We start from the raw sequence: 27,837 nt of genomic DNA, 5'->3' as shown, positions 1-27,837 counted from the left end.
TGGTCTCCTCCAAGAGTGATATGGAAAAAGAAAAGCTGCTTTGGTCACCAAAGGTAAGACTGCCAAGATTTGTTAATATGATGTTCAGTCTCTCTAATCAAACAGCAAAATTCAAGCATGGCTTCAGTCTTGTCTACCTGGTCATGTAGTATATTTAATTTTAAAAACGTTGCTCTTTTTTTCTGTATAATAATCATAATTTACCACTTATATCTGAAGGAACACTTTGTAGATGTAATAAAACAAGCTCCATAGAATATATAGCTTGGAGTCTGGCATTAGAAGCCCGGAATAATGCTGCATGATTTTTTGATGCAGTCATCCCACTTCATCTGTGTGTTGTCTCTTTAATCCTTTTGGAGTGCTTAGGAAACATGTTGAGGGACCCATCTTCTGCTCTCATGAATTAGATGTCCACAGGAAGGAGAATCAACATGGTAGGCAGAAATTTGCATGGTATTCCTGCACTCCCACCACAGCCAAGAACAAATTCTTGACAATTCATATAACTTAGATTGAGTTTTTCATCCTACCACTAGGCTACACAAAATGTTCCTTTTATTCTGAGGATGAGGAAACAACACTACTGATGGTCCTTTTCCCTGGCATCTTCACCCTCAGCACTTCCTCAGTTATGGAGCAGGATTTGTCATGGTAATGGGACTTCTGGTCTGTGTCTCTCCTGGGTCATGCAGGAGGATAATGGATGCCCTCCCTTCCATGCCCCTTGCCTAATAAAAGCTTGGGCTCTGTCCTCAGACTGATATGAATGCCGTGTGAGATAGAGGCTTCCCAATGTGGACAACCAGGGGAAGGGGACACGGGGATTGCAGGGCATATCAAAGATGATTACAGTTAGACGCCCACTCAAGGTTTATGGTGGGCTATCTCTTCAGCATGTAGTCAAGGTCATAAACCCTCTGATTCGGCAAAGGTACACAAGATCATAAACATCCACTGAGAACTTGGCCAAGGTGCCCACCTGCTGGTGTTACAGAGTTGAGACATTCTGGGAAACTGAGTCAGCACAAAGACCCCCCCATTCCTCAAAGTCCATTCTTGTGATCAAGTCAGAAAGATTTCAGGCAGGTTGCTCAGAATAACAGACACTGAGTTTATCAAAGGAATAGGAAAAGTGAAAGGGGACACTCTCAAGGGAGAGAGTGGGACCCCTCAGAGAGAAGAGGGACTGTATGCTTCTCCTGCACTCCAGTTTAATTGGGGATCCCAGAGAAATCTCCAGGAAGTCCTGCCCAAGTTTACCTCTTGAATTTTCACTAACACCAAGATGATATCAGACTTTCAAGTACCCACTGCTATGGCAACTCTAAGTCACTTTGGTCCATGCAGGCTGATTCTAATTGGATTCTTTTTTTTTTTTTTTTTTTTTTTTTTTGTCTACTAGCTTTATTTAGAATTTTACATTATGCGAAATATAAATAAAAGCATATTTTTAAAAATAGTACGGTTCTGTTTTCATTATTTATTTTCATATATGTACACATAATAGAATTAGGAATTCATATGTTTACATATGTCTAATACACTCATTAATCTTCTGATTTGCTATTTTTGTAGTTACCTAAGGCATGTCTAGATCACAATCTAAAATTATCATATGGTAACTTTCAATAGAGTACTGTTTTCTTTTAATTTCCACATTTTAGAAGGACAGAATGTATTTGGCAGTTCGTCCAACAAATTATTCCCCTTCAGTATAATCAGTAATCTGTTAAAGATAAAACTGATAATTCTGAAACTTAAAATCAGATCTACCACATGCTTCTTTTTGCACACAAAATGCCAAAAGAAAACTTAACAACTGAGAACCATAGAGCAAAACAGAGCCCTTAAAGCAAAAAAGAATTCATTAAAAAATTTTTTATACCAATGAATAATAAATCCAACCAAATTCTATTTCTAGTTGGTTTCATTTCATACTGTTTTCTTTGATGTTACAAAACTGTAACTTGGGAATAAGGTTATTTCATTCTTTAAGGGCATTCTGTCACTTTTCCCATACTTGAAACAGATATTTCAAAGATCATTTACCTGGAAAGTCCATACTACATCAAAAATGATGACAAAGACCTACAAAATCATTATCCAAATCATACATTGCACAGTCTCCAACTATTAAAACAAATTAAGACAGTTTATCTGTGAACCATTGTTTTGTGCTTTCCTTAGCTCTCATATATACATACACTCTGGCACTTTGTCATTGCTGGAGAATGCTGATTAGTTTGAAAAGGAAAAGACCAATGTCATTCTTGCATGAGATGAGGGCAGTATCCTCTCAATGTTGCAAATTATGCACCAAATCATGTAAGACACAGAACTCTCTCTTGGTAGTGGCTGGATTATAGAAGAGAATGAGAAGAACCAGAGTCTTATGGATGTATTAATATTCTACTTTGAGACACTAAAAGACTGGTGCAGACACAACAGTTTATGAGTTAAGCCCCAGAAGATCTGTCCATACTATTAGTCCTGGACAAAATGAACACCAGCTTCATAGATTGGAGTGTCACCTTTTTTGTAAAGAAGGCGCTTGAGTAGTTTGAAGTTTCTGTTTATATTTCTGCATCTGCTTTGACCATGAATGCAGTTTGTTGAAAAGTTCACGAAATTTATACTGTGGAAATAAGGTTTCTAAAAAGCCTTCCAAGAAGACATAAACCATTCTCCTATTTAACTGGTTGTGCTGAAACATTTCAAAAACACGAAGAATGCCTTTCCGTGTTGTCTCAGCGCCAATGATGTGCTTCAGTTCATCTGGCATAATTGCAAGTAATTTGGTTTTTCCTGCAATTCTTGTTCTCATTCGAATAGATTTATCTCTGCATGGAACAGATTCTGCTAAAATGCCATTTGGCCAAAATGCATCTCTGAAACGTTTCACAGAGTCAGCTACTTGTTCAGGTGAGGTCATCCAATCAACATGGTCAACTATTTTTCTGTTTATAGTATCACCATATGTAGCTCTAATAAGCTGTTGAAGTAGGTTTTTGATATTTCTTCGCAACCACTGATTTCTCTCTTTTAAGTCAAATACTTCATCCATAAGAAGCAGCATTACCCTAAGTGGAATATTGTCATCCACATTATCATCAAGTTGAGCTGAGACTCGACAATGTTCAGGATCTGCATCAGTCTTTGTAATTAAAGGAGGCACCTTGAAAAATGACTGCTTTATGTCTTGACCTAATCTTTCTGACATTTTGCCCATGTTGTCTGACATTTTAGTCATTCCTTCTGCCAAACTATCAGGAAGGGAATTAACTGCATTTGAAACATTCCTCATAGAATTTCGAAGTGGATTTACAAAAGTGTCCATCTTATGAGCAAAGTCCCCTTTTCCTTTACTGTAGGCTTTGTTCTCAAGGAAATCATAGACACAATGAGCCAAAGCTGGAGATGCTTTCATCATTTCAGGAGTTAACAGTAACTGCAAATAGGCATTTAGATCCTTTTTTCTCTTTTCTAAAAAATCTCTATCCATATTATTAAAAGTCTTTTTACCAGGAAGCTTCAATATGCTTGACAGATTTTCAAACTGTTCAGTAATTCTCATGTGGAAATCATGGAAGTCACTATATCGACGATATGTCTTCCACATCTCCTCACGGTTTAGATTGCGCCGGTGTACGGTGATGGCATATAATGCATATGTCTTGCCATGATCATTACAAACTCCAGTGTCTGATATGTAAGCATGAAGTTGTACTGTGTCATCAGAAGATACACTTGAAAGGTCATCTAAAGACAAATTTATGCTTCCTGTAGGAGATCCATTAAAAGATTCTCCATCCCCATCATCTGATCCTCTGAAACTAGGATCTTTTAACATGTCCAGCTCAGCTAACATGCGCACATAAAGTGCATTTTGTCTGAAGGAAGGATAAAATCTTTCATCTCGTAGCATCAATTCATATGCCTTTCTTTGAATGTCATCAAAGATTTCAGGGGTTGGATCTTCATGATTCAAAGTATCTGCTAATTTTGCTACTAAATAGTCATCAACAGTAACTCTTGGAGATGCCTTTTCAGACAAATACTGTTCATAAATTCCAACAGCAGCTGCTCTTAAAAGACCTTTGGTTTGGTTGGTTTGATGTTTTCCATCTTTCTGACGACTTAATAAAACCTCTAGCTGTTGTTGGGCTGTAACTCGATAGCCCTCCACTGTCATCCAGAAGAAAAGATGTGCCTGACCTCCAGTTTGCTGCATGTAATCCATAAAAAATTGTAGTGCAACATTGTCGACAAGAATGCTGTCCAAAGGGACTGTGCAAAGTTTCCCAAAGTTTGCTGCCAGTTTCACAGTATTTATTTCTTTGCCTGACTGCAACCGCTGTATTCTTGAGTCGCATACTTTCTTTACAAATAATAAGCTATTTATTTGATTTTTAATGGTGTTGATATCATCACCAGCCGTATCTAAAGATCTAAGATATTGTAATTCTTCTGCTGCTTTGTCTCTAACTGCTTCCAATTCTCCAATATTGTCACTCAATTTAATAATGTTCATAAAGGCCTCATAGTTGCAATTTGAATCACGGATCATCCATATGACATACTGATTAATATAATCAGGATCACTGAGTTGATTTATTAATGGAAGAAGAATTCCTCGTGCAAGGATTTCCCTGACAAAGTATCACATGATCTTGTTCTGGAAATCTCCAGGAGGTAGCAATAAATATAATAAGACCTCACACAAATCTCTTAGGAATCCTTCTTCATCTTTGGGAGAAGTGCACACTAAGTCACGGCAAACTTCCTTCTCCATTTCAACTTCAATTTCAAAGAAGGTATCTATAAGATCTTCTGCTGTTCCTTTTACTTGATCATCTTTCTCTGTTATTCTCTGTTGAGCCTTTCTGAATACTCGTAGGTGCGTGCCAAAATCATCTACAATGCGTGTAGTAAAATAAGGTTGCCAGTCTATTTCTTTTGACCTAGTAGCAAACTGAATGAGAGCATTCTGAAGAGTCTGCCTAATTTCAAGAAGAAAAGATTCATCATCACTTAGTGTGTAATACCAATATTGGACATAATCCCTCAAGGAAAACTGGATAACTTACTGGAGAGGTTCATCAATAATATTGGCACCCGTCAATCTTCTATCGATCTTAATAGTCCTGGCTTCCCGTTTCATTTCTTCTAAGCACTTAGGAACCCTAGTTGATGTTGGAGGAAGAAATGAGTGTTCACACTGTTCTAGGTATTTTTCTGAGTTTATTTTTCCAAACAAGAGAGTAACCACTAAACCCCCACCCACAAAGCAGAGGATATAAAAGGCCAAATAAAATATTACGAAGGGTCCAAATGTTACTAGAAAAAGGACGATGCCAAGGCTTCCCCATCCCCATATGGATAGACTGGCAGGGGCAGGGGAGCCTAGTTCAAAGGGAGAGTGAGGTCCTGAGTTCAATTCCCAACACTCTGTTAACATTATTACACCCCGGGGAAGTGAGGTCCTCCCTAGCCTCGCCGCATGGCAACAGCCGTAGCAGCAGCGAAAACTGCCCGGGCCGCCGCCAATGGCGGCAACTGCTCCTTCAGTCCTCTCCCAGGCTGCGGCTTTACTCGGTTTCGCTGGCTTCCCCACCGCCCGGCTGCTCGCGACGGACGCGCTGCCATCTTGGAAGAGCGACATCCGCGTCTCTTTAATTGGATTCTTAAGCACAAATTCTTACAGAGTTTATGGTTGGAGAATTATCCTTATCTTCCTGGGTCTCAGGATTGGTCTGTGAAAAGGCTCCCAGAGTCTCCCCCTTCCGCGTAACTTGGGTTCCTCTAACTGACATTATTTCAGGCTTGCACTTCTCCTGCAGATAACAGATAGTTTGCTGAGGAATGTGACATATTCTGTCCATTTAAACCAGGCAGGGGTGACGGTAGATTGCTTCTTGGAAAAGAAAACATGGGGGGGGGGGGCAGTTCAGTGGGCCCATTTTATAAATTTATTACCTGTACTTTTTTTTCGCACCACTTGTGCCTCTCTGTCCCTATCAAAGTGAGAGGCAGGTAGGGACCTGAGGCCACATGTGGAACTCGCTATTCATTGATCCCTGGAGAATATGCAGAGGCTGTTAGCCACAGTATACTGGAGTTGAATGCAAATTGGTAAGTTCCCAGGTTCATATGCCCACATTGGTGGCTACTGGGGACAATCAAAATAATGACAGTGTCCTTATCACTGGGTATCACTCTAGTGTACATGGCACACATGTCTCCTATCCCAGAGTGCATCTTTGGTATAGACGTGCTTCAGGGAATGTGACTGCAGACCATAATGGGGGAGTTCCATCTCCACATGCAAGTTGTGAAGGAGGTTTTGATAAGGACATGACAAACACCCACCCCAGTTCTTGCCACAACCTGGGAGGACAATGGTGGTGAAGGATGACTGCCTTCCAAGGAGACACACAGAAATTGAAGATACTATACTGGAACTAAAGAAAATGGGCATAATATGACCCCTGATGGGCCTCTAACTCTCTGGTGTGGCCAGTGAAGAAATCTACTAGTCCTTGGAGGATGCCTCTGGATTCTTGAGAACTCAATAAAGTGGTTCCTTCTCTGAATGCAGGGGTTCCCTCAGTGCATGATCTCATGGGCCAATTGACTTTTCAATTGCAGAGATATTGTTATGTGCTGGATATGGCTAATGCTTTCTTTGCTATTGCTCTGGACTCATAAAGTCAGGGGCAGTTTGCCTTCACATGGGAAGGCCAACAATGTACACTCAAGTGTTGCCACAAGGTTATTGACACAACCTGACTGCTGGCATGGTCTGGTAGCATGTGACCTGGCCTGGTGGAGTCAGCTGTCTACTGTACATGTTTCATTGTATTGATGGCATGTGTTGTTGACTTCTGACTCTTTTGCAGATTAAGAGCTGGTCCAACTTTAGTGACCCATTTGGAAATGTTTGGGCAGTAAACATTGCCAAGGTGCAGGAACCTGACTTGTCAATCAAGGTCTTGGGTGTGCTAGAAACCGTTATTGATAAAATCCAGGCTTGTCCACACCAACAATAGGTAGGTGATTGCAGACCTTTGTGGGTTTCCTACATTCAGCAGAAAGCTTGTGTGTAATATTCCCTTCTCTCAGATCCTGTTATTAATGCCTGTGAATTCCACATGTTAAAGGGATTCTGTGTGATACACACGAACATGCATAAAGCTTACCTTATTCATATTCAACCATCAATTTTCAACTCTCAGCCCCACCCCCAACACTCTTCCCAGTTCTTAATAATCACTAACCTAATTTCAGGTTAACTTTGTTTATTTTGCCCATATGAGAGAATATGCAGTACTAGTCTTTCTGTTCCTGACTTTTTTGAAAGATCCATTGGTATTTTATTGCATCACTAATTGTGGTTAAGCAGATGTGAAAAAAATCACCGTTTTCACCATTTTTATGTTGAAATTTCTGTGGCATCAAGGGTTGTGCAGCTATCAAGACCACCAATCTCCTCTCAGGCTTCCTCTTCTGAAAGTGAACATTTCTACCCATTTAAAAATCTTTCTATTCCTTCCTCCCCCAATCCCAGCTGCCTCTCATTCTGTAGTTTGATGCCTGTAAATCCCATTGTGTACATTCCCAAAGCTGCAGCTCGGTTCTGAGGTGAATGTGATACAGCTGAACAAAGGTGCACTCCAAGCCTTTGTCATACAAATCATCATCACAAGCAAAAAGTCAGACCCACAGGTGGTAAAGGCTTTATACTTCCCACCTGATGAAGAAAACAGATCTCTGAGGTAGGAAGAAACCCAGAGATTGCATACAGAAAATGCATGCCTACTTAATTGGCAAATGTATCAGAATAGGAAAGATTAAGAAATTGAGAAGAGTCACAGAAGAAAAAGATTAAGAAATTGAGAAGAGTCACAGAAGAAAATGGCAATTTCCACAACCTTAAAGGAGGGAAATTGTAAGACAATTATGCAGCAGTGGTCCAAAAGGCTAGCCTAGAAATTCATTCCTTCACTAGGAACAATGAGAGTTCATAATGACTGTAATGCAGGGATACTTCCATTTTCTCCTACTGTGGTTTAGAAACAAAACAATCATCTAGATCTGTAGATCTTGCTTCTTAGAATCATTATTTTTGTGGTTTCTTGGCTTTTATTTCCTTTCATGTTTCAAATCTGAGTATTACTTCCTTGCGTTTGTCTTTAATTCAATTGCATGAATATTCTGCATTTTTTTTATATTCCCTTTAAATTTTAAACATAATAGCTAAATGCATATGCCCAGGCAGCCTCTGTCATTTCTGAGTAGTTACCCTGGACTCCAGGTGAAATAGTAAGTTCTCTTTTTACACAGGCAAAACTCACATTCTTTGAAGTTCACTTATAATTTCTTTAAAAACTGCAGCTAATATATTTCTGTAGGTATGTTATGTCTCGGGCCACATCCCTGGTCCTCCAGTTTGGCTTCTACTGCAGTCACCTGGAGAAGTTCAGCTTACTGCTAACTGGATCTCATCCCCACAAACTTGTTTTATATGGATGTGACTAATTACAAGATTTAAAAACTCTTCCAGGAAGGTTTAGTTTCTGGTTCCTAAAGGATCAAGCTCAAATGGGTTGGGCAGGAGGTTATATTGGCTGCAGACAAGGTGGTCTTCTTTAAAGATCTTTAAATGTCTTGACCTTCAACACCAGACAGCCTGTCATTAAGTCCTTTTTAAATGACTGTCATTCTTCTTCAATCTCACCCTTCTGTATGATTCCATTATCCTACACACCTGTCCCCCCAAATCAGGAATTTGGTGGACAATTTTCCTGTCAGTGTTTCCAAGCCAAAATTCTGCGTGGCTCCAGTAGAGGAGACAGTGCCTTGGGATGGGAGTCAGGAAATCGACCAATGAGTCCTGAGCCATTGACAGCTGCAGAATGTGTGTCACTCTCTGCCCCTCTGAACTTATCCTCCTCACTGAAGGGTAGAATAGCACCGTTCCCCACGACGGGTATGGTCATGAGTGAAGTTTGAGTGTATAAATATTTGGTATCGAGGTTAATGACTTCTTGACAGATGCGGTTGGTAAAGAGCTGTGGAGACTGTCCTGGTTGAAGGTCTATCAAGTGTCTCATTCCAGGCCATGAGCTTTGCCTGCCCTTCTTTTGGTGCCTTTTTTTTTTTTTTTTTTTTTTTTTATACCCTTGAAAATCTCTCCTGTTTTGATTAATTGGCTATGTAGATGTGATTAATGGAGTTCAGGCCCATATGTCCATGACATAGACAGAAACAAGAGCTTTATTATCCTGTCCCCAGATCTATGGGACACTGCTGAACGGGAGGAGAGTGCAGACAGGGGAACACCACGTACGTCAAAGTCACGCTGCTCACACACATTTACCACGAAACTGGTCTGGGACAGACAGATGAGAACGGTGGGACACCAGGCTAAGAGAATGCGTCCATGAAATGGCCCACTGTGCTGACCACCACACGCTTTCCTTACCAAAACGCAATTCACCTGCAGCCCCTCCTGGCCTGAGTGGCAGGACAGTCATATTCCTCAGCAAACCGAGGCAGAAAGGAAGGTCCAGCAGTGTAGGTAATGAAGGATGGGGTCAGAGAGGATGAGGACTGGTCAACACTGGTTATCAAAGAGAGGACACTGGGGCTCACCTCCACACCCTACTCTTGGTCAGAGATAGAGAAGGCAATAATTAAAGAGGTCCTGGGATCCACAAGAAAGCAAGTTGTACCACCCCCACGGGCTCCAGCTCTGAGGCCCCACTTCTCTTAGGAGAAGTTTGTCTCTACAACTTTCTTAAATAAAACCTGCTCTCCAGGCTTGCCTGTCCATCTGGGTGCTTAATCTTCAACACCAGGGAACAAGAATCGTTCCCTATCTGCAGCGCACCTGTGTCAAAACAAGAAAGGGTCTCTCAATACTCAGAGGGATTTGTATTGTTGAGTCCTCTTCTGTTCCTAACAAAGTATAGCCTCTGGGTAATTAGAATAGTTAGTTATTCCTCTTCAAATACACAACATGTACCGATAGCAGGAGAAAAATGAAATGCACTGTTACACAAATAGAGAGAATGGCACTTTATTTTTTTCAACAGTAACAGGTTTATTTTGGACAAACCAGCAGAGGGGGTCCAGTGGAGACTGAGACCTGTCTTCCACATACAACCTGGGGTGGATAACAGGGGAGAGAAGGAGGAGCAAGTTTTTATGGTTAGGACATTGCTAGGTGGTCCTCAGGGAAAGATCCCCGTGGTGTCACCTTCTTAAGGAGCCAGGTGTTTTTCAGTATTTCAGTCCCAGATAACAATGTCCTTTCTTATGAAGATGGAGGTGTGGTGTTTCTTTGCATGGTACTGGAGCGCCCTCTGGCGTTTACGTCAGGTCAAGTCAGAGACCTTGAGGTGACTCTTGTTCTAAGGAGGAGGACATGTTTCAAAATGCATCCAGTTCTACCTAGCATTCCTGCCTTTTTCAGTTTATTTGATAAGAAAAGGGTGATGGCAGAAGGGCTGGCGACCATCTTAAATGTTCTCCCAGTGAGAGAAGGCAGGTGGAGACTCCTGTAGGTGCTGGTATTGAGCAGCTCCTGTGGAGCTCAGCAGGAGGATGTTCTGGACTCTGATCAGTAGGGTCATTGATGGTCCTCTGCAAAAAGGAGGTGAGTAGCCAAAATGGGGAGGGGCCAGTGGCAAGGCCAATAATTATGCAGAGAATTGGGAAGAGAAAAGGGGTTAGGCAAATTCCTGTCCAGTTAGTGGGCAAATGGAGGTAAGTATTATTTCTGCACAGAGGTGATAGGAGACAACTTGCTTTAGCTGGAGGCAGGTCTTGTAGAGAAGTTTTAACATGGTGGGCTTGGGGCATCCCACACTGTGGTTGACACCTTAGGAAGAAGCATTGACTGGGACATTAGAGGGGAGGGGAAAGCTTCTGGTCAGCAGAAGAAGATAAAGAAGGCAGGGAAATGCAGGGAGCTATGGTGGGAATTAAAATGAATGGAAGCCTTGGATTTGGTTAGGACGTCCCTGCCAAGGACAGGAGTTGGGCATCCAAGGATGAGTGGGTCCTTCCAGTCAGGCAGCCAAAAACACACTAAAATGCTCTAGCCTGGGTTTTAATCTGGGGTGGTGGGATCCCATTCTCTGAGGTCCCCATTTCTATCTGCCTACAGAAAATCTATTTCCTGCCTCAATCCTACCTCTGAAGAGATCCTTGACTGCTCTCAGGGGAAGGGGGCAATGACTGTTCTGGCTTCTTGAAGCTGATAGTAGTTGACAGCTGTGACATCAGGCAAACCTTCCAGAGGGTCTATCTAGGGGGCCTTGGTTGAAGTTGGGAGGCAGCTCCATGGAGGATCATACTTCCATGACCATCTGGAGCTTAATGAACTCTGGGCATCTCATGCATTGGGTCAGTCCACAGTTCCATGATGGTGGCTGGCAGGTGACTGGACAAGGTGTACACAGGGGAGGGATCATGGTAGGACAACCATGAATGGTGCAACAAGACTTATTTTCTGCAATTCACACACACACACCAGTGTTGTCAGCCTCTGGAGATCACAAAGGTAGTAACTTAGAGTTAGGGTTTGGTCTGACATGTCATCTATTTATGAGTTGCTCGAAACACAACACTTGGTTTTTATAGTGGCACAGGTGTCCCCTTGAGCTATGAAATGGCATCTGCTTTCTGTAAAGTAGCTTTTTATTGGCATTACCTCTGTGTTAGCTGAAGGATCCCTTTAGCTGTGCCACTAAGGACTCTCTTGGTGAAGTCATAGCTTTTATATGCCATGTCACATCTTTTAGATTGATCTGAGGGATAGATATTAGAACCAGATAATCATACAAGTGAAAAACAGATTGAGTTTGCCTATGCAGAAGGTTAAGAAAATGTGTAGATTTCAAATTGACTTAGAACAAATTCGTGACCCTGGTAGTATCTTCTGATCAAGGAATATTTTAATTGAATAATACAAAGATGCTCCTTATCATTTTTATTAACAAAATCATGCATAAAATTTGTTTTTACTTAACTTTATGTATTCACTACCTCCCAATCACAGAGGGAGCACCCATTTCCTGCTTTATCCTTCTCACTACAGTTGTGTCAACCACAAATCATCTTACATGAAAATGCTGAACTTCAGAGACACTAGCAATCTACTGTCTGTTTAAGAAATTAATAGGTACAAAGAAGAATTTAAATTAAATTTTCAGTCCTTGGATCTAGTACACTAGATTTTTCACTGTCTCGGCTATCAAAAACTTGAAGCAGAGATATAGAGATCTTAATCACACATATATCTGAGGAACATATTTCTGTTGTTTCCAGTTTCCTGAGTCTGAATGGAAATAAGACATGGAATTATGTCCCCTTTGGATACCAATGAGCTCTTTACAAGAATGGAGGATGAGGACAACTTCAGGGATATCCCAGAGTGGGGGAAAGAGAATTCTGTGCTGAATTACCTTCTGCCCACTCTTTGTGTGACCACTGACTGTGAAATTCTACTCTCCTACCTCTAGTTCATGCAGCAGGTGTCAATCACAGCCCCCCTCTGTGATTTACCTGGAACCCCCAAGAGAAAATGTGGAAATAAGCAAGAAATCTCCCCCTGAGTGGAAGGGAAACAAAATGGCTGGTTGTATTGTCAACAGCCCAACATACCAGGATTCTACTGGCAGGATAACCCTGTGTCATCTTCAGACAGATCAATTCAAAGAAGGCGTCACTCTTTTCTACCTAACATAGTTCATGCTACACAAGAGTATGCACCTTTCTTCCTGTAAAAGAATAGCAATGGGGGAGCCTATTACTTCAGGAAGACTGTGCACAGGAAGTGAAATGGGCTACACAGAGCCATAGCTCAGAGATTACCACTTAGGAAGCTCTCAGTAATGACTCATCATATTGCAGCTATTGTCATCCTCCTCTTCATCACCATCATCAGCATGATGAGTATTTTGGAGTGCTCATGAAATAGTTTACAGGGACCTATTTTAACTATGTGGGGGAGATGCCTACAGGAAGGACAACCATGTGGGTAGAAAGCACCTCCACTATAAATAAGAAGATAGAATTTAGTTTACATACCTGAATATTTAATTTTGTTATGCTTCCATTGCCTTACACGTCTGTCACGTTCATTCCAATGATAAAGAAATAGTGCTTCTGTTTATCCTTCCTGCATCTCTGTCTCCCTCAGCACTCACTTGGAGAATCTCCCTGACTGCTTCCTCATAACCAAGGATGGTGGATCCAATGCCCTTCCCCTGCCAGGCAACCGATAAAGGCTCAGTCTCTGTCCTCAGGATCAATATGAATATAGTGGCACATAGGAGCATCCAGATGCAGAAAACCATGGGAGATGCACACAGATATGTCACCCACTGGACCAGAGTCATCCCACCAAAGGACTGGAGACACAAGAGGAATGCTGGCAGCGTATGCCTTGGAGTCTCCATGCACAGTACTCACAATATGGCAAATTCATCCCTGTTATTCCAAAGTTTAAGGAATTCAAATAGGAGTGAAGGAAGAAGAGGAAAACAATACTCACAGATGGTTTTGGAAGCTGCATGTACTGAGGAGGAAGTTCATGAGTACTGTTCATTTTGATTGTAATTTTTTAAAGAGTCATCTTCATTTTCTCCATTTTATTATGTTAAAATACACCTAATAGGCAAATAGCATTTAAGCTGTTTTAAGTATACTCTTCAGTGATGTTATTAAATTTACTTTGTTGTGAAACATTCTGCAAACTGCACTTTTTACCCATATTGAAAAGTTCACATTCCTAACTGCCCCCAACCCGGTCACACACCATTCTACTATAATGCATGAGGAATATGAAATAACAAGAAATAATGTGACCAAGGAGGCATTAAACAGGTATACATCATTAGGTCTGTTTCCTTTTCCTACCTACGTTTCAAATGGGTGCCAGAGGTTCTGAGATTTGACAATTCTGCTGTGCAGCCTCCTCAGGGCACTTTTAATATCCTCATTCTTCAGGCTGTAGATGAAGGGATTCAGCATTGGAATGACCACAGTGTACATCACGGAGGACACAGCAACCTTACTAGGAGATTGTGACACAGCTGAAGCCAGGTACACTCCAAAGCCTGTTCCATAAAATAAGCAAACTACTGAGAGGTGAGACCCATAGGTGGAGAAGGCTTTGTGCTTCCCACCTGAGGAAGGAATCCTCAGAATGGAGGAAGTAATTTTATAGCATGAGCAAAGAATTCCTGAGAAAGGAAGAAAACCAGAGATGGCACCAACAAAACATATGACTATGCTTTTGGTAAAGGTATGAGAACAGGCAAGGTTAAGGACCTGGGAAGGTTTACAGTAGAAGTTATTAATTTCCATGTCCTTGAAGGACGTATAGTGTAAAGAAATCACATTGTGCATCTGGGATTCAAAAAGACTAAACAAAAGAGACATCAAAACTAAGATGTCACTGAGATGAGGGTTCATGATGACAGGATAATGCAGGGGTGACATATGGCCACATACTGGTCATAGGCCATCACAGTCAGAAGCATACCATTTATACCTCCAAAAATGAGAAAAAGAAACATCTGAGACAGGCTTTCTCCATAGGAGATGACTCCACCATGAGTTTGGATGTCCACAAGCATCTTAGGGACCACAGTGGAGGTGCTATAGATGTCAATCAAGGACAGATTGGAGAGGAAGAAGTACATGGGGGTGTGGAGGTGGGAGTCAAAGCTGACAGCCAGGATGATGAGCAGGTTCCCAAGCACTGTGACCAGGTACATGGACAGGAACAGTCCAAAGAGGATGGGCTGCAGGTCTGGATCCTCTGAGAGGCTCATGAGATGGAATTCTGATAAAGTTGTTAGATTTTTGTGGTTCTTTATAACTGGAACATCTTTTGAAAATGATAAGATTGGAAAAAGGAAACGAGGATGTATCAAACATTCAAACAATGACAGAAATTTCTTTGGTTTAGAATATTTAAAACAATGTGTGAGAGCTAAAACTGCATTATCTGAACACTGAATGGAAGTTGGTCATTCACATGAGCAAACAATGTGTCAGTTATCTCTTAGAACTTTTTCCCACCCTTTTTTTTTCCTGATTTCTCTCCTTTGCGAATGAAGTCCTCACTCAATTTTGTTTCTATTTTTAAAATTATTTAATATAAAACTTGCAGTTAGCTTTGATGGAATTCAAGTTTTGACAGATATGCTTAAGTAAGCACATATAGGCAATTTCACAGTAGACCACAAATAGGGCATCTGTGTGCACTCCACATGAAAATGATGAATCCACAATGATATGCTAAGATGCACTTTTGAAATTCTTATTTTATGGTTTTTTGTATGGACCTCATACAATTACAGCAAAATTTCTCATAAGGAAGAAGTTCTTTGATTTTTCATTTCTTGTGGATAAAGGGTGGCCTGGGAATACTGCTTCATTATGTTTCTGATCAGATAAAAACTCTCATATATGGCTGAACAGTTTAGCACTTCCAAAGATCCTGAAACCCAAGTACAAATCTTCTTATGGCATTTAATAGGTTTTCAATACTTCCTGGTACACAGGTTGCAATACATTACTTCAGCTACTTGAACGAAACTCAGATTTGCTATTTTGACAGGCCACACTGTTTACATAAAATAAACTATTCAGGAAAAAAGTCTCGATTAAAAGCTAAAAGTTTTTATCTAAACAACCATGCTGTTTAGATAAAAAGTTTAACTAGGATAAATGTAACAGAGAAAATTACAGGAAATAATGTAAATACACATGGGCCATTTGCTCACATCTAAACCAGAGACAATAAATACCTAGCATGTAGTATAATTTTTAAAAAGTGTTGAATTTTTTAGCTGTATATACTAGTGGTTCTTAGCAATATTAATCAATACGTACAACCATGAACATTTAAAAGTATAAGGATACCCTGCATTGACAAACACCTGCTTAATCAGAGTATCTGCATAAGATAGATCTTGTAGTCCTTTCCTGCATAATGTTTGACAATCATTGCTTCAGAATCTTTGCTGGCAATTAGAAAATACCCCATTCATGTTATCTCCCATATTGTCAATAATAACCATTATCCATATTATAATATAAACACTAAGAAATATATATTTCATGAATCCCACCATCATGTACATCCATAAGTTTTATTCCATGCTTGTATAATTATATCAAAATGAATTCTGTTGTCATGTATAACTAAAAGAACCAATACATTTAAAAAATAAATATATGTTTCAGAATTAACATTTCAGAGGGATTTTCATTTTTACCCATGAAATTTGAGTTCTTGGTTTCCCTGTGGGATCCCATTCTTCTGCACAACAGTTCCTCACAAGAAACTGCTGTTATGATTCTATGCACACATTTTTTCAGTATGTGCATACCAGTCCTGATTTGTGTCCATCAGCAGTTTTTTAAAAGCTTACCTATTCAGTACCTAAAGCTCACCTAAGTAGACTACAAAGCAAACCTGTTGCCCCTGAATTTTACTAGCTCACATTGACATGTGCAATTAAGTCTCCTGTCTGTGAATTACATACATCAACTTTGAATGCTTTAACTGATACACTTCATTACCTAAGGGAGAGACATCATTTAATGAGTGAGTTTATTATTATGACTATCTTTTCAAAATTCCCATGCCTCTCTCCGTGTCACACAAGTGAAATTTTCCAGATCAAATATGTGTGATTGATAGTTACTTGAATTCCAAAGATACCAATATTCCATACCAAGGTGAATGTTCATTCCATTTTTTTTTTTTTTTGCATTGCTGGGGATTAGAACCCAGGGCCTTATGCTTGTGAGGCAAGCACTTAACCAACTGAGCTATATCCCCAGCCCCTGTTCATTCCATTTTATGTTAATCACCTATGTTTGTCTCAATGAAAAAAATTTAGTCCAAATAAATTGTAACATATTACTGTTACCATGTACTTTCAGGAATATTGCTAACTTACATCTATCAATAATGTTTATATGATCATTGACCAAGAAATTTCATTTTGTATAGGAAATAATGGGTCATTTGACTCTAGCAGAGAAGACAGTGTCCTAGAATGGGAGTCAGGAAATCAATGTTGTAGTCCTGGGTCATGTTCTAGCTCCTATGTGCTGATGTGTGTGATCTCTCCACCTTTCTGAGCACATGCTACCTAATGAAAGTAGAGAGAGAGATACCAATATGTATGTAAGGGAAATTTCAAACCAAAGAAATATTTGGTCATTGTACTGTTCATTCAAATAAAGATTTTCATTGTTATGGAAATGGTGAGTGAGAAAAAAATGGAGAAGCCCAACAAAGACTGCAATTATGTGCCTCCAAAATGTGAATCAGCTCAAACATAAATATTATTTGCAGGTGGGCACAGTGGCACATTCCTGTAATACCAGTGGCTTAGGCAGAAGGATGGTGAGTTCAAAGTAAGCCTCAACAACTTAGTGAGACCTTATAAAATATAAAATATAAAAAAAAATAATATAAAAAAATGTGACTCAGTGGTTAAGCACCCCTGGGTTCAATCCCCAGCATCCCCCCCAAACAAAGGTTATTTGCCCATCTCTTTCTCTCCCTTTTTCTGGGTTACTATCCATGAATATCTCACCATTATCCTTGAATAATTAAATAGCATAAATGATGTTAAATGAAAATTTAAGATTCAGAAGTCCATGATACAGATACAATCAAAAGCTATTATTTCTTATATCTTGTTCTGTTGGACATTCCTGAAAGGGAAGAAAGTGCAGAAAGGAAATCTTCAGAGTGTTGAAACTGCATTGATTACAGCCAATTCTTGTGAACCAAGGAAGAGTCTACTCAGGGTTTAACAGAGGCTACTTATTTTTGATTCCTTCTCTATGCCTAACAAAGTATAGGCTATGGGGAATCAGAAAAGAAAGATTAGTCATTTTTCTCTAAATATACAACTTATATTTAAATAAGGACAAAATAAAATATCCTGTCACTATAATGTATCCTTCAAATACATTATAGTTTACATTGTATTTTATTTGAATATGAAGATTAACCTCATTATTAATAATAATATCTAAAGTGTATTTCACCCTTCTTTTACACATTAATCACATATTAATAAAATAGGGAGTACCCATTATTTGTTTAATCTGAACTCAATGCAGTTGTATCATCTAGAAATTATCTCAGATGACAACAATGAGTCTCAGAGGTGCTAACAACCTTCCTGTGTCACAGACACAAGTGTTGCAGATAGATTCAAAACTGAATGGTCAACCCAGATAACCCACTCCTTGGTACTTTCCCAAAAGTTCTAAAATTGGCATTCTACAGCGGCACAGACACCTCACTGTTTACAGCAGCACAATTAGCTAAGTTACGGAATCAACCAAGATGCTCCCAAAAAAGAATAGATTAAGAAATTGACTTCTCAGCAGTCATAAAAAAGGATGAAATTATGGAGATAGCCAGTAAATGGATGAAAATGGAGAATACCATGCTAAGTGAAATTAGCAACTCAGAGGCCAAATGTTTTCTCTCACATGCAGAAACTAGAGTAAAATAAAGGAAAGAGGGAGGGAAAGATAGAATAACAAAAAGAACCAATCAAATATAAATTAATAGATGAATGAAGGAAGGAGAATAGAGGAAGGAGATTGGGAGAGGGAAGGTAGGGAGGGTGGGAGAGAAGAGGGGGATCATGAACTGAAATTGGTTTCCATATATGTATGCGTTTACCAGGATGAAGCCAACTACTATGTGTACCATAAAGCTCTAATAAAAAATAAAACTGAATAATCAGGCTCTGGGTCTGATGTACTAAATTTCACTGTTTCCTAGCCATCACAAAGTTTTAAACACATGTCCAGAGGTCTAAACCACAGGGACATCTGAAGTACATACTTAAACTCTGGCCAATTTCTTAAAAAATAATGAAATCAGCAGTTCCCTGTAGGTCCCTTTTTGAGACTGGGTGGGCAGATGACAAAAATGGACATGAATATGGACAGATGCAAGATATCCTTAGAGAAGCCAGGGGGAAATCTGCTGGATTATCAGGTGCCTTCTTGCTCTGTGAACTTTTCTGTGATCTGTAGTTCTCCATCTTATACTTGATGCAGCTGGTGGTATCCCTGCTTTGCTCTGATATCTACCAGGAATCCCACATGGAAAAGTACAGTGAACAGAGAGGTCTCTTCCTGGAGAGGCAGGAAAGTGAAATGTCTTATGTTGTCAAGGGGACAATGTACCAGGATTCTCCTGCAGGAAGCCCAGCATCAGTACTGAGACACACTAATTCAAACCTTCCCTCACTCTTCTTAAAACTAATGTGATAATAGTTATAGTAAAATGATAGTCCCCTTCCCTTTGTTGAATATAATGTAGGTACTCATCATCACTGAAATTTTGGATGTTAATATCCTCCAGTCTCACTACCCACACTGTCATGTTAGTCCTGAAGATGAAGGAACACTTCCGATGGGCCTCCCACCATCTGTCATCTCCCTCAACACTTCCTGGTGTAGGCTGCTTCTCTCCTGCATCATTACCAAGGAATGAGAACCCAGTGTCGTTGAACTTTCTCACGCCCAGAGAAGGATCTGGCTCTGTCCTCAGACTTGAAATGAATACAGTGGCAGATACAAGCTTCCTGATGCAGACAACCAAGGAAGGAGGCAACACAGGTTTGGAACTCATTTGGCTGTACCCATCATGCTAAAGGACTGGAAGCACAGATTGATTATTACAACAGGACTTCAGAGGTTCAAGGCACAGAGGTTATTATTAGCCAAATTGGTCCATGCAATCCCAATCTCTAAAGACCTACTTTTAGTAGAGATCCAAAGAAGATGAAATGAATGTCTGCCAAATTTGTGGTACTATTCTGTTCAGGAGGAAGCTCTGGGTACCAGCCACTGCATTTCTTTTTTTTTTTTTTTTTTTTTCATCTTTTTTTTTAACAAAAACTGTATTTCATCTCTACTGAATATTGTGGCAAAATGTACATAATGAAATATTACCATTTTTGCAATTTTTAGGTGCACTCTGCAGTGTTGTGAGTTATAATCACTTAGCTGTGTAGCTATCATGAACATTTCCTTTCAGAAGTATTTCCTCTTCCCCAACTAAAACTTTGTACCCTATTAAAAAATTCCATATTCTTCCCTCTTACAATCTTGGCAATGACCATTCTTCTATAAAACATGATGAATAATTAAATCCCACAAAAGACATGCTGTGATCAAAAGACATGCATTACAGGCTTATAGGTTTAGTTCTGCTAGCAATTGCAGCCCACATACCAAATGGACACCACAGATTCAGATTCAGCTCTTCCGCTATGGATCCTCCTCAGGGCATTTTTTAATATCCCTGTTCCTCAAGCTGTAAATTAAGGGATTCAGCATAGGGGTGACAACAGTGTACATGACAGAGGCAACTGCACCCTTTCTGTTGGAAGAAGACATATTTGAAAAAAGGTACACTCCAATGGCACTGCCGTAAAATAAACAAACAACTGCCAGGTGAGACCCGCAGGTGAAGAAGGTTTTGAACTTCCCACCTGCTGATGGAATTCTCAGAATGGAGGAAACTATTTTAAAGTAAGAGAAAAATATCCCTGAAATCGGAACAAGGCCATAAAAACCACCAAGAAAGTACCTGAGCAAATTTTTGGTGAAAGTTTCAGGACAGGCAAGATTAAAAATTTGAGAAGGGTCACAAAAGAAATTAGAAATTTCTACATCCTTGAAGCCAAAATGTAATGCAATCAAATTGTGTAACTGGGAGTCTAAAAGGCTAAACCAAAGAGACAGAAACACTAAGAAGCCACAAAAGTGAGGGTTCATGATGATGTGGTAGTGCAGGGGATGACAGATGGCCACGAACTGGTCATAGGCCATCGCAGTCAGAAGCAGACTCTCCATACATGCAAAAAAGACAAAAAGAGACATCTGAGTCAGGCAGCCCACATAGGAGATGGTTCTGCTGTGAATCTGGATGTTCACGAGCATCTTGGGGACTGTGGTGGATGTGAAGCAGATGTCAGACAAAGACAGGTTGGAGAGGAAGAAGTACATGGGGGTGTGAAGGTGGGAGTCAGAGCTGACAGCCAGGATGATGAGCAGGTTCCCAAGCACTGTGACCAGGTACAGGGACAGGAACAATACAAAGAGGACGGGCTGCAGGCCTGAATCTTCTGAGAGATCCATGAGGTAGAATTCCAATATAGATGTTAGATTTGGGGATTCTAAATTCCTTGTACACCTTTTGAAATTCAAAAAATAAAAATTAGAAAAATGGAACAGGTATTCAACATTCTCCATGTATTTTGAATTCAAGTATTCATATTTAAAATATTCACACTTAAGATCCATACACCTTCCGTAATATCTTTCATTTATGACAAATAGATTATGTAGCAATATTCCTTCACAGACTTTTGGGTTTTTCATCTCGACTCATTCTGTGCTCACATTCTTTAAAGACACTCAATTGAACTGTGCTATAAGACCAAGAATGCTATAACTATCAAATCCAAAATCACCTGAAAAACAGCTGCTTCTCTTTATTTTTTCATCATTTTTTATTGGTGCCTTATAGTTGTACATATTGCTGGGATTTGTTTTGACATATTCATACATACATATTCATACAGTATAACAATATAATCTGACCAATATCACTGTCCAGCATTTGTCCCCTCCCTCCCTGTCTCTGGCCCCTTGGTCCCTTTTCTCTACTGATCTCTCTTTGATTTTTAGGAGATTCTCCCCTGCCCCCCACACCTTTGTTTTCTTTTTTCCTCTCTAACTTCTGCATATGCAGGCTCTCTTGAAAGAGATTAGGGAATAAGAAATAGCCTTTCTCCTTTAAGAAAAAACTTCATTCAAATTAAAGGCTATTAAAGCAGTCAAATATACCCTACTTTATTCTAAGACAATAGTGTGATTTCCCCTAGACTCTGTGAAAGCACTCTAAAAGAATTAGTGCTGAATTACCTAAACACTGGATCAAAGGTGATAGTTCATAATCAAAAAGCATTATGTGCCAGTTACCTTTGGGAATTTTTTTTCTGATTCTTTGGTTTTCTGATTACCCTCCTTTCTGGGTGTAAATGCTCATTCTCATGTTGTTTATGTTTCTTAAAAATCATTTAATATACAGTTAAATATCGACCTGCTGCTATAAGCATAAGGGGTATGAAGTTCTCTGTTTGTGCTCAGACTACTTAATGGAAATGGGGAGAATAATCCACAAACCCACCTTTGAGGCACCTGAGGATGTTTGGAAACATGCACGTATGTATTTCAATTCTTTCACTTCAGCTAGCTCATCATTGTGCACTTTTGAAAAAATAAAGAAGTCCATCATTATGAAAATAGCAAGTTGATAGGTGAATGCAATTTTCAAAAGGCACTGGAGCAGGACTGATGTGAAATCTACAATGTGTCTCCACCCAAGCCACAGGGTTGCTCCTCCTTGCTGCTCCTTTTTGTTAAGCCTGGAAAGATCTCTGCTGAGTCTGTGAATAACTGAATATCACAGACACTGTTAAATGGAATCACAAGGCCCATAGCACCATGACATAGACACAGATGAGGGATATTTTATCTTATCTCAACGGACATTCCAGAAAATGATGAAAGAGCAGACAGGAGAACATCAAGGGTGCTGCAGCCACATTGATGTGACCCATTACTGTACCAAGCATGGGCCCACTCAATGTTCACAGAGACTGCTTTTTCTTTTCCACTCTTATTTTTTCTTCCTTTTTTGATCACTAACGATTGAACTGAGAGGCACCCATCTGCTGGACAAGGACTCTACAACTGAACTACAATCCCAGTCCTCTTTCTAAATTTTTGATGACTCCGCTATGCCAAACAATGCATTGGCTCTAAAGAATCAGAAGTAAAATAAAGATAGTAATGATAGTTAGATTATCATTTGCTACTATTTTATATGTTAATCACATAGGGAGCATCCATTTTCTCTTCATTACTCACTCAATGCAATTGCAATAATGAGAAATTAACTCAGATCACAATGCTGAGTATCTGAGATGCTGAAGCTCCGCTCTTCTGAGAAGAAATAAAAAGCATAACAGAGAGGGTTCAAAATCAGACAGTCTCTGAGCCAAATGTGCTATAATCTGCTTCATTATTTCTCAGTCAGAAAGTTTTAAGTAGAGGTCCAGTGGTCTTCATCACCACACATTCATCCGAGGTTCATTTAAAAACTCTCTCATTTCCTGTGTAGAAAATGAAAGAAAGTTCTGACTTTACATCTCCTTACCAGACTAAGTTGGCAAGGATGAAGGAGTCCACGGACAGCCCCGGAGTATCCTGGAGTGGGGGAGAGATCTGTGCTGCACTGTGGGTGTCAAGCTTTCTTTGATCTTCGACTGTGGTCCATAACTAACCGTCCTATTTTAGATAGAGCTGGCACCATGCACTGCACTGCCTCATGAACTACCAAGAACCTGGTAAGAGCTGCATGAGCAAAGGAGTCACTTCGGGGTGACAGAAATTCAATGGCTGGTAGGGTTGTCAAGAGGACAGTCTGCTAGTCCAAATGTCCTGTGTCCATACTTAGCAAAATTCAAACATAGATCCATTTATTTCCATCTAACAACTTAGTAAAAATTTTATAAATATAATGTAATCCTTCATTTTCTCTAAAATAATAAAATGTGGACACTTTTAGGTAGAGGAAGACTGCTGATAAAATAAAAGAAGCTTCTTAAAGCATAATGCTGATGTTTCATGGTGCTGTGTGTACTGCCATCCTCCTCCAAAGCCTTAAGATCACAATTCCCCTGGATTGCTGATAAAAGAAACTGACCTATTCATTTTCTGCTAGCAATGGTGTGATGTCTTTCTGGAAGTAGACTTGGTATCAATGTAAAGCAAAGTTTGTAAGAACATAAAAATCATGATGTTCATAACAGAAATTTGCAGTGCTGTCCTCCCATCTGGTCACCCAAAATGTCCTGTTTGTCCTGATCAGGAGGAAACCATGTTTCTGATGGGATTTCCTCCATGCAGTGTCTTCCTCAGAACTTCTTGAGTTAAGTGGCTTCTCTGCTTGGTCACGAGCAAAGACTGCTTGTGGAAGTAACCTCCCCAACCAGGTACCTAATGAAGTCTCAGACTTGCTCTTCAGAACTGACACAAATAGAGTGTCAGATAGGAGGTCCTGATGCAGACGACAATGGAAGGAAGAGACACAGGTATGGAGTCTGTTGGACTGGCACTAAAATCTGAGCATATAGCCTCAGCAGAAGCAAGGCACTAAGCAACTCAGAGAGACCCTGGCTTTAAATAAAATATGAAATAGGGTTGGGGATGTGGCTCAGTGATTGAGTGCCCCTAAGTTCAATCCCTGGTACCAAATATACAAACAAAAAAACAAAAGTGACAACAACAAAAGAAAACTGAGCATGAGTTACATCAAAATGTCGTACTCCTTTCTTTTCTGAAAAAAAAAATAAAAATAACATGACACTTGTAACTTTAGGAAGGCCACACAAACAAGTTGAAGCAGTGAATATACAGCACATAACTCAGGCCCTAAAACTCAGGAATCTCTTAATACTGTACTGAGGTTATGGATTCTATCCTTATCCTAATTCTCATACTCATCACCACTTTTAATAATGCTCAGAAATGCTTAGCGCATTGTGGGACCTATTTTCTGCTATCATGAATGGAATTGTTATAGAACATAGAACTACTGTGAGAGGAAAGAAAGTAATTGAATGAGATTTCTAGGACTTCAATTTTACACACTGGCTATATAAATTGTGTTTGTCCTGATGAGGAGGAAGCAATGCTTCCCATAGTCCCCTCTCTACCTGTCATTTTCCTCAGCACTTACTGGGTAATGTTGGGTCTGGTGGGTCATTACCAAGGGCTGAGTATCCAATGAATTCCCCCTTGCCAAATCTCCAGTTAAGGCTCTGCCTTCAGTCTCTACCTTCAGTACTGGTATGAATACAGTGTGGGACAGGAGCTTCCTGATGCAGACAAGCACTGGAGGAGCAGAGGCAGGGATGGAGTCCACTGGACTGGGAACATCAAGTTGAAGGGCTGGAGGAATGGGCTGCACATTCACTATTATATGACCTTGGAGACTCCATGCATACGGCTCATAATTAACCAATTTGGTTCATGTTCTCCAAATCTCTGAGGACTTTCCAATGATAGTGGAAGAAGACAAGAAAGTGAATGTCCCCTAAAGGATGTGGTTTCTTCCTCAAGTAAGCAAGAGACTCTGGGGTGTAATACTCTTGTTTCTTTCTCTCTCTTCCTCTCTCTCTCTCTCTCTCTCTCTCTCTCTCTCTCTCTCTCTCACTGTCTCTCTCTCTCTTTTTTAAAGACCCAAATGCATTTCCATTGTTTGTTGTGGGAAAATATATGTAACAAAAAACTTACCTTTTCACCTTTTTGAGTATGCAGTGGTTTTAATCACTGAGCATTGTTGTTCAACCATCACCATCTTCCACACAGAAATTTTTCACCTTTATAAATTGAAAATTTATGCCCCTTTTCACAATTTCCCATTATTCCTCTCCCCAACTCTGGTCACCACCATACTATTATGAAACATCATGGGAATAAAATCTACCAAAAAATGTAACCAAAGAACCAGAATTTTCATGTATAAATTTTCAATTCTTCTGCTTTTTCTAGCACATTTCAAATAAATGCCACACGTCCAGCGATTAGACTGTTATTCTGTGAACTCTCAGGATGGCTTTATAATTATACATAATAATGGATTCAATATGCCATATTCAAACACCCTCATAATTTGATCCATCTCCTTCCCCAGTACCTTCTCTTTCTTCCTCTGCCGTCTGTGTACTCTATTCTACTGGTGTCCCCTTAATTATTATTATTCATTCAACCAGTGAATTATAATTATACATAATCAGCATTCACTGTAGTACACTCATACATGGACATAGCATAATTTGGTAGAATTTATCCCCCAGTACTTCCCCATTCCCCCTCCCGTGTCTCCAGTCCCTATCGTCTATTCTATTGGTCTTCCTTCTGTTTTTGTGAGATATCTTTTTTTCCTGTTTCTTTTTTCTCTAGCTTCCACATAAAGAGAAAGTATTCAACCTTTGACTTTCTAAGTCTGACTTATTTCATCTAGCATGATGTTCTCCAGTTCTATCCATTTACTAGTAAATGACATAATTTCATTTTTATGGATGAGTAACTCCATTTTGTATATATGTCACATTTTCTTTATTTGATCATTGAATGATGGGTACCTAGACTGGTTCCACAACTTGGCTATTGTGAATTTCATGGTTATAAACATTGGTATGCTTGTATCAATATATGCTGATTTTAGCTTCTTTGGATAAAAAGCAAGGAGTGAGATAGCTGGATCATATGGTGGTTTTATTTCTAGTCTCTTGAAGAACCTCTACACTGCTTTCCAAAGTGTTTGTACTAATTTGAAGTCTGACCAACATTATGTAACTTTCCCACATTCTCACCGGCAATCACTGTCATTTGTATTCCTGATGATTGCCATTCTAACTGAAGAGAGATGAAATTTCAGTATAGTTTTGATAGAGTAATGCTGGATGATTTTAGCACATCCCTCTCATGCATAGACATAAAATCAAAAGGCTGGAACTAGATGGATTCTCAACTGAGTTTTGCTAGACCTTTAAATAAGAGCTAATGCCACTCTTCCTCAAACCATTCTGTGAAATACAAGGGAGGGAGCTCTGCCAAATTCATTCAGTGAAACCAGTATCACCCTGATACCAAAACCCGATAAAGACTCAAGAAAAAAGAAAGAAAACCTCAAGGTACTTTTAATGCCTCTGTCCCTCTGGCTGTAGGTAAAGAGATTCTGTGAGGCTTGAACACAGAACACTCAGACCACCACTCATTTCCACAGGAACATGAAGCAGCTGAACCAAGGTCCACTCCAAGTCCTCCATAAAACAGACAAACAAAAGAAAAATGATACCCAGAGTTGGAAAAAATCTTTACACTTCCAACCTAGAATGGGATTCTCAAATGCTGGCAACAATTTACAACAGAAAAAGATCCATGAGAAAGGAAGAGATCCAAAGATGAAGGCATCAGAATAAGCAAGATGAAGAAACAGAGAAGGGACACAGAGGAAATCAGCAATTTCCACATCCTCAAAGTAGGGAAATTTTAAGGCAATAGAGTTCTGCTGCTTTGAATCCAAAAAGAACAGCAAAACTAAGAGACCTAGGTGAGGGTTTATGATGACTAAGTAATGGAGGAGTGACAGATGGCCACAAACAGGTCATTGGCCATTACATTCAGCAGCATGTCATCCATACATCCAAAAAGGATCATAAAAGACATCTACATCAGGCAGCCCACAAAGCAGATGATTTGCTGTGAGTGTGGATGTCCACAATCATCTTGGGACTGTGGTAGAGATGTCAACCAAGGACAGGTTGGAGACGAAGGAGTACATGTGGGTGTGGAGGTGGGAGTCAGAGCTGAGAGCCAGGATGATGAGCAGGTTCCCAAGCACCACAACCAGGTGGGATGGACAGGAACAATCCAAAGAGGGGAGGCTGCAGGTCTGGATCCTCTGAGCATTCCAGGAATTTGGGGGTACATGCTGTATTCTGTGATCCAAATCAAAAGAAAATGGTTTAAAGAAAAGAACCAGCAGGCACCCAGCCCTGTCTGTACTTTGTATGAAAGTATACAGAAGTATTTATTCACATGCTCACATGCATGCACTTTTGTGATTCTTCCCAGTTGTGATGAGCTTAATCTGTGAATAATCTTTCAATATCAGTT

The 27,837-nt window shown here is 39.9% G+C and overlaps 2 protein-coding genes across 2 annotated transcripts; both read right to left on the bottom strand.

Annotated features, from left to right (window-relative positions):
- Positions 1 to 1,398: 1,398 nt before the first annotated feature.
- On the bottom strand, positions 1,399 to 5,218 carry LOC306647234 (sorting nexin-13). The gene has a single exon (XM_079116328.1). It carries the CDS (start codon positions 4,568 to 4,570, stop codon positions 2,531 to 2,533), a length of 2,040 nt encoding a protein of 679 aa, XP_078972454.1. The 5' UTR covers positions 4,571 to 5,218; the 3' UTR covers positions 1,399 to 2,530.
- Positions 5,219 to 20,349: 15,131 nt separating this feature from the next.
- On the bottom strand, positions 20,350 to 21,222 carry LOC306646402 (olfactory receptor 7E178-like; the record flags this gene model as incomplete). Its single annotated transcript, XM_079115045.1, has 1 exon — positions 20,350 to 21,222. One exon carries the CDS (start codon positions 21,220 to 21,222, stop codon positions 20,350 to 20,352), a length of 873 nt encoding a protein of 290 aa, XP_078971171.1.
- Positions 21,223 to 27,837: the final 6,615 nt, after the last annotated feature.

This window comes from Sciurus vulgaris, assembly GCF_902686455.1.
Source record: "Sciurus vulgaris genome assembly, chromosome: 16".
NCBI lineage: Eukaryota > Metazoa > Chordata > Mammalia > Rodentia > Sciuridae > Sciurus > Sciurus vulgaris.
This window is presented reverse-complemented; position numbering and strand designations above follow the sequence as displayed.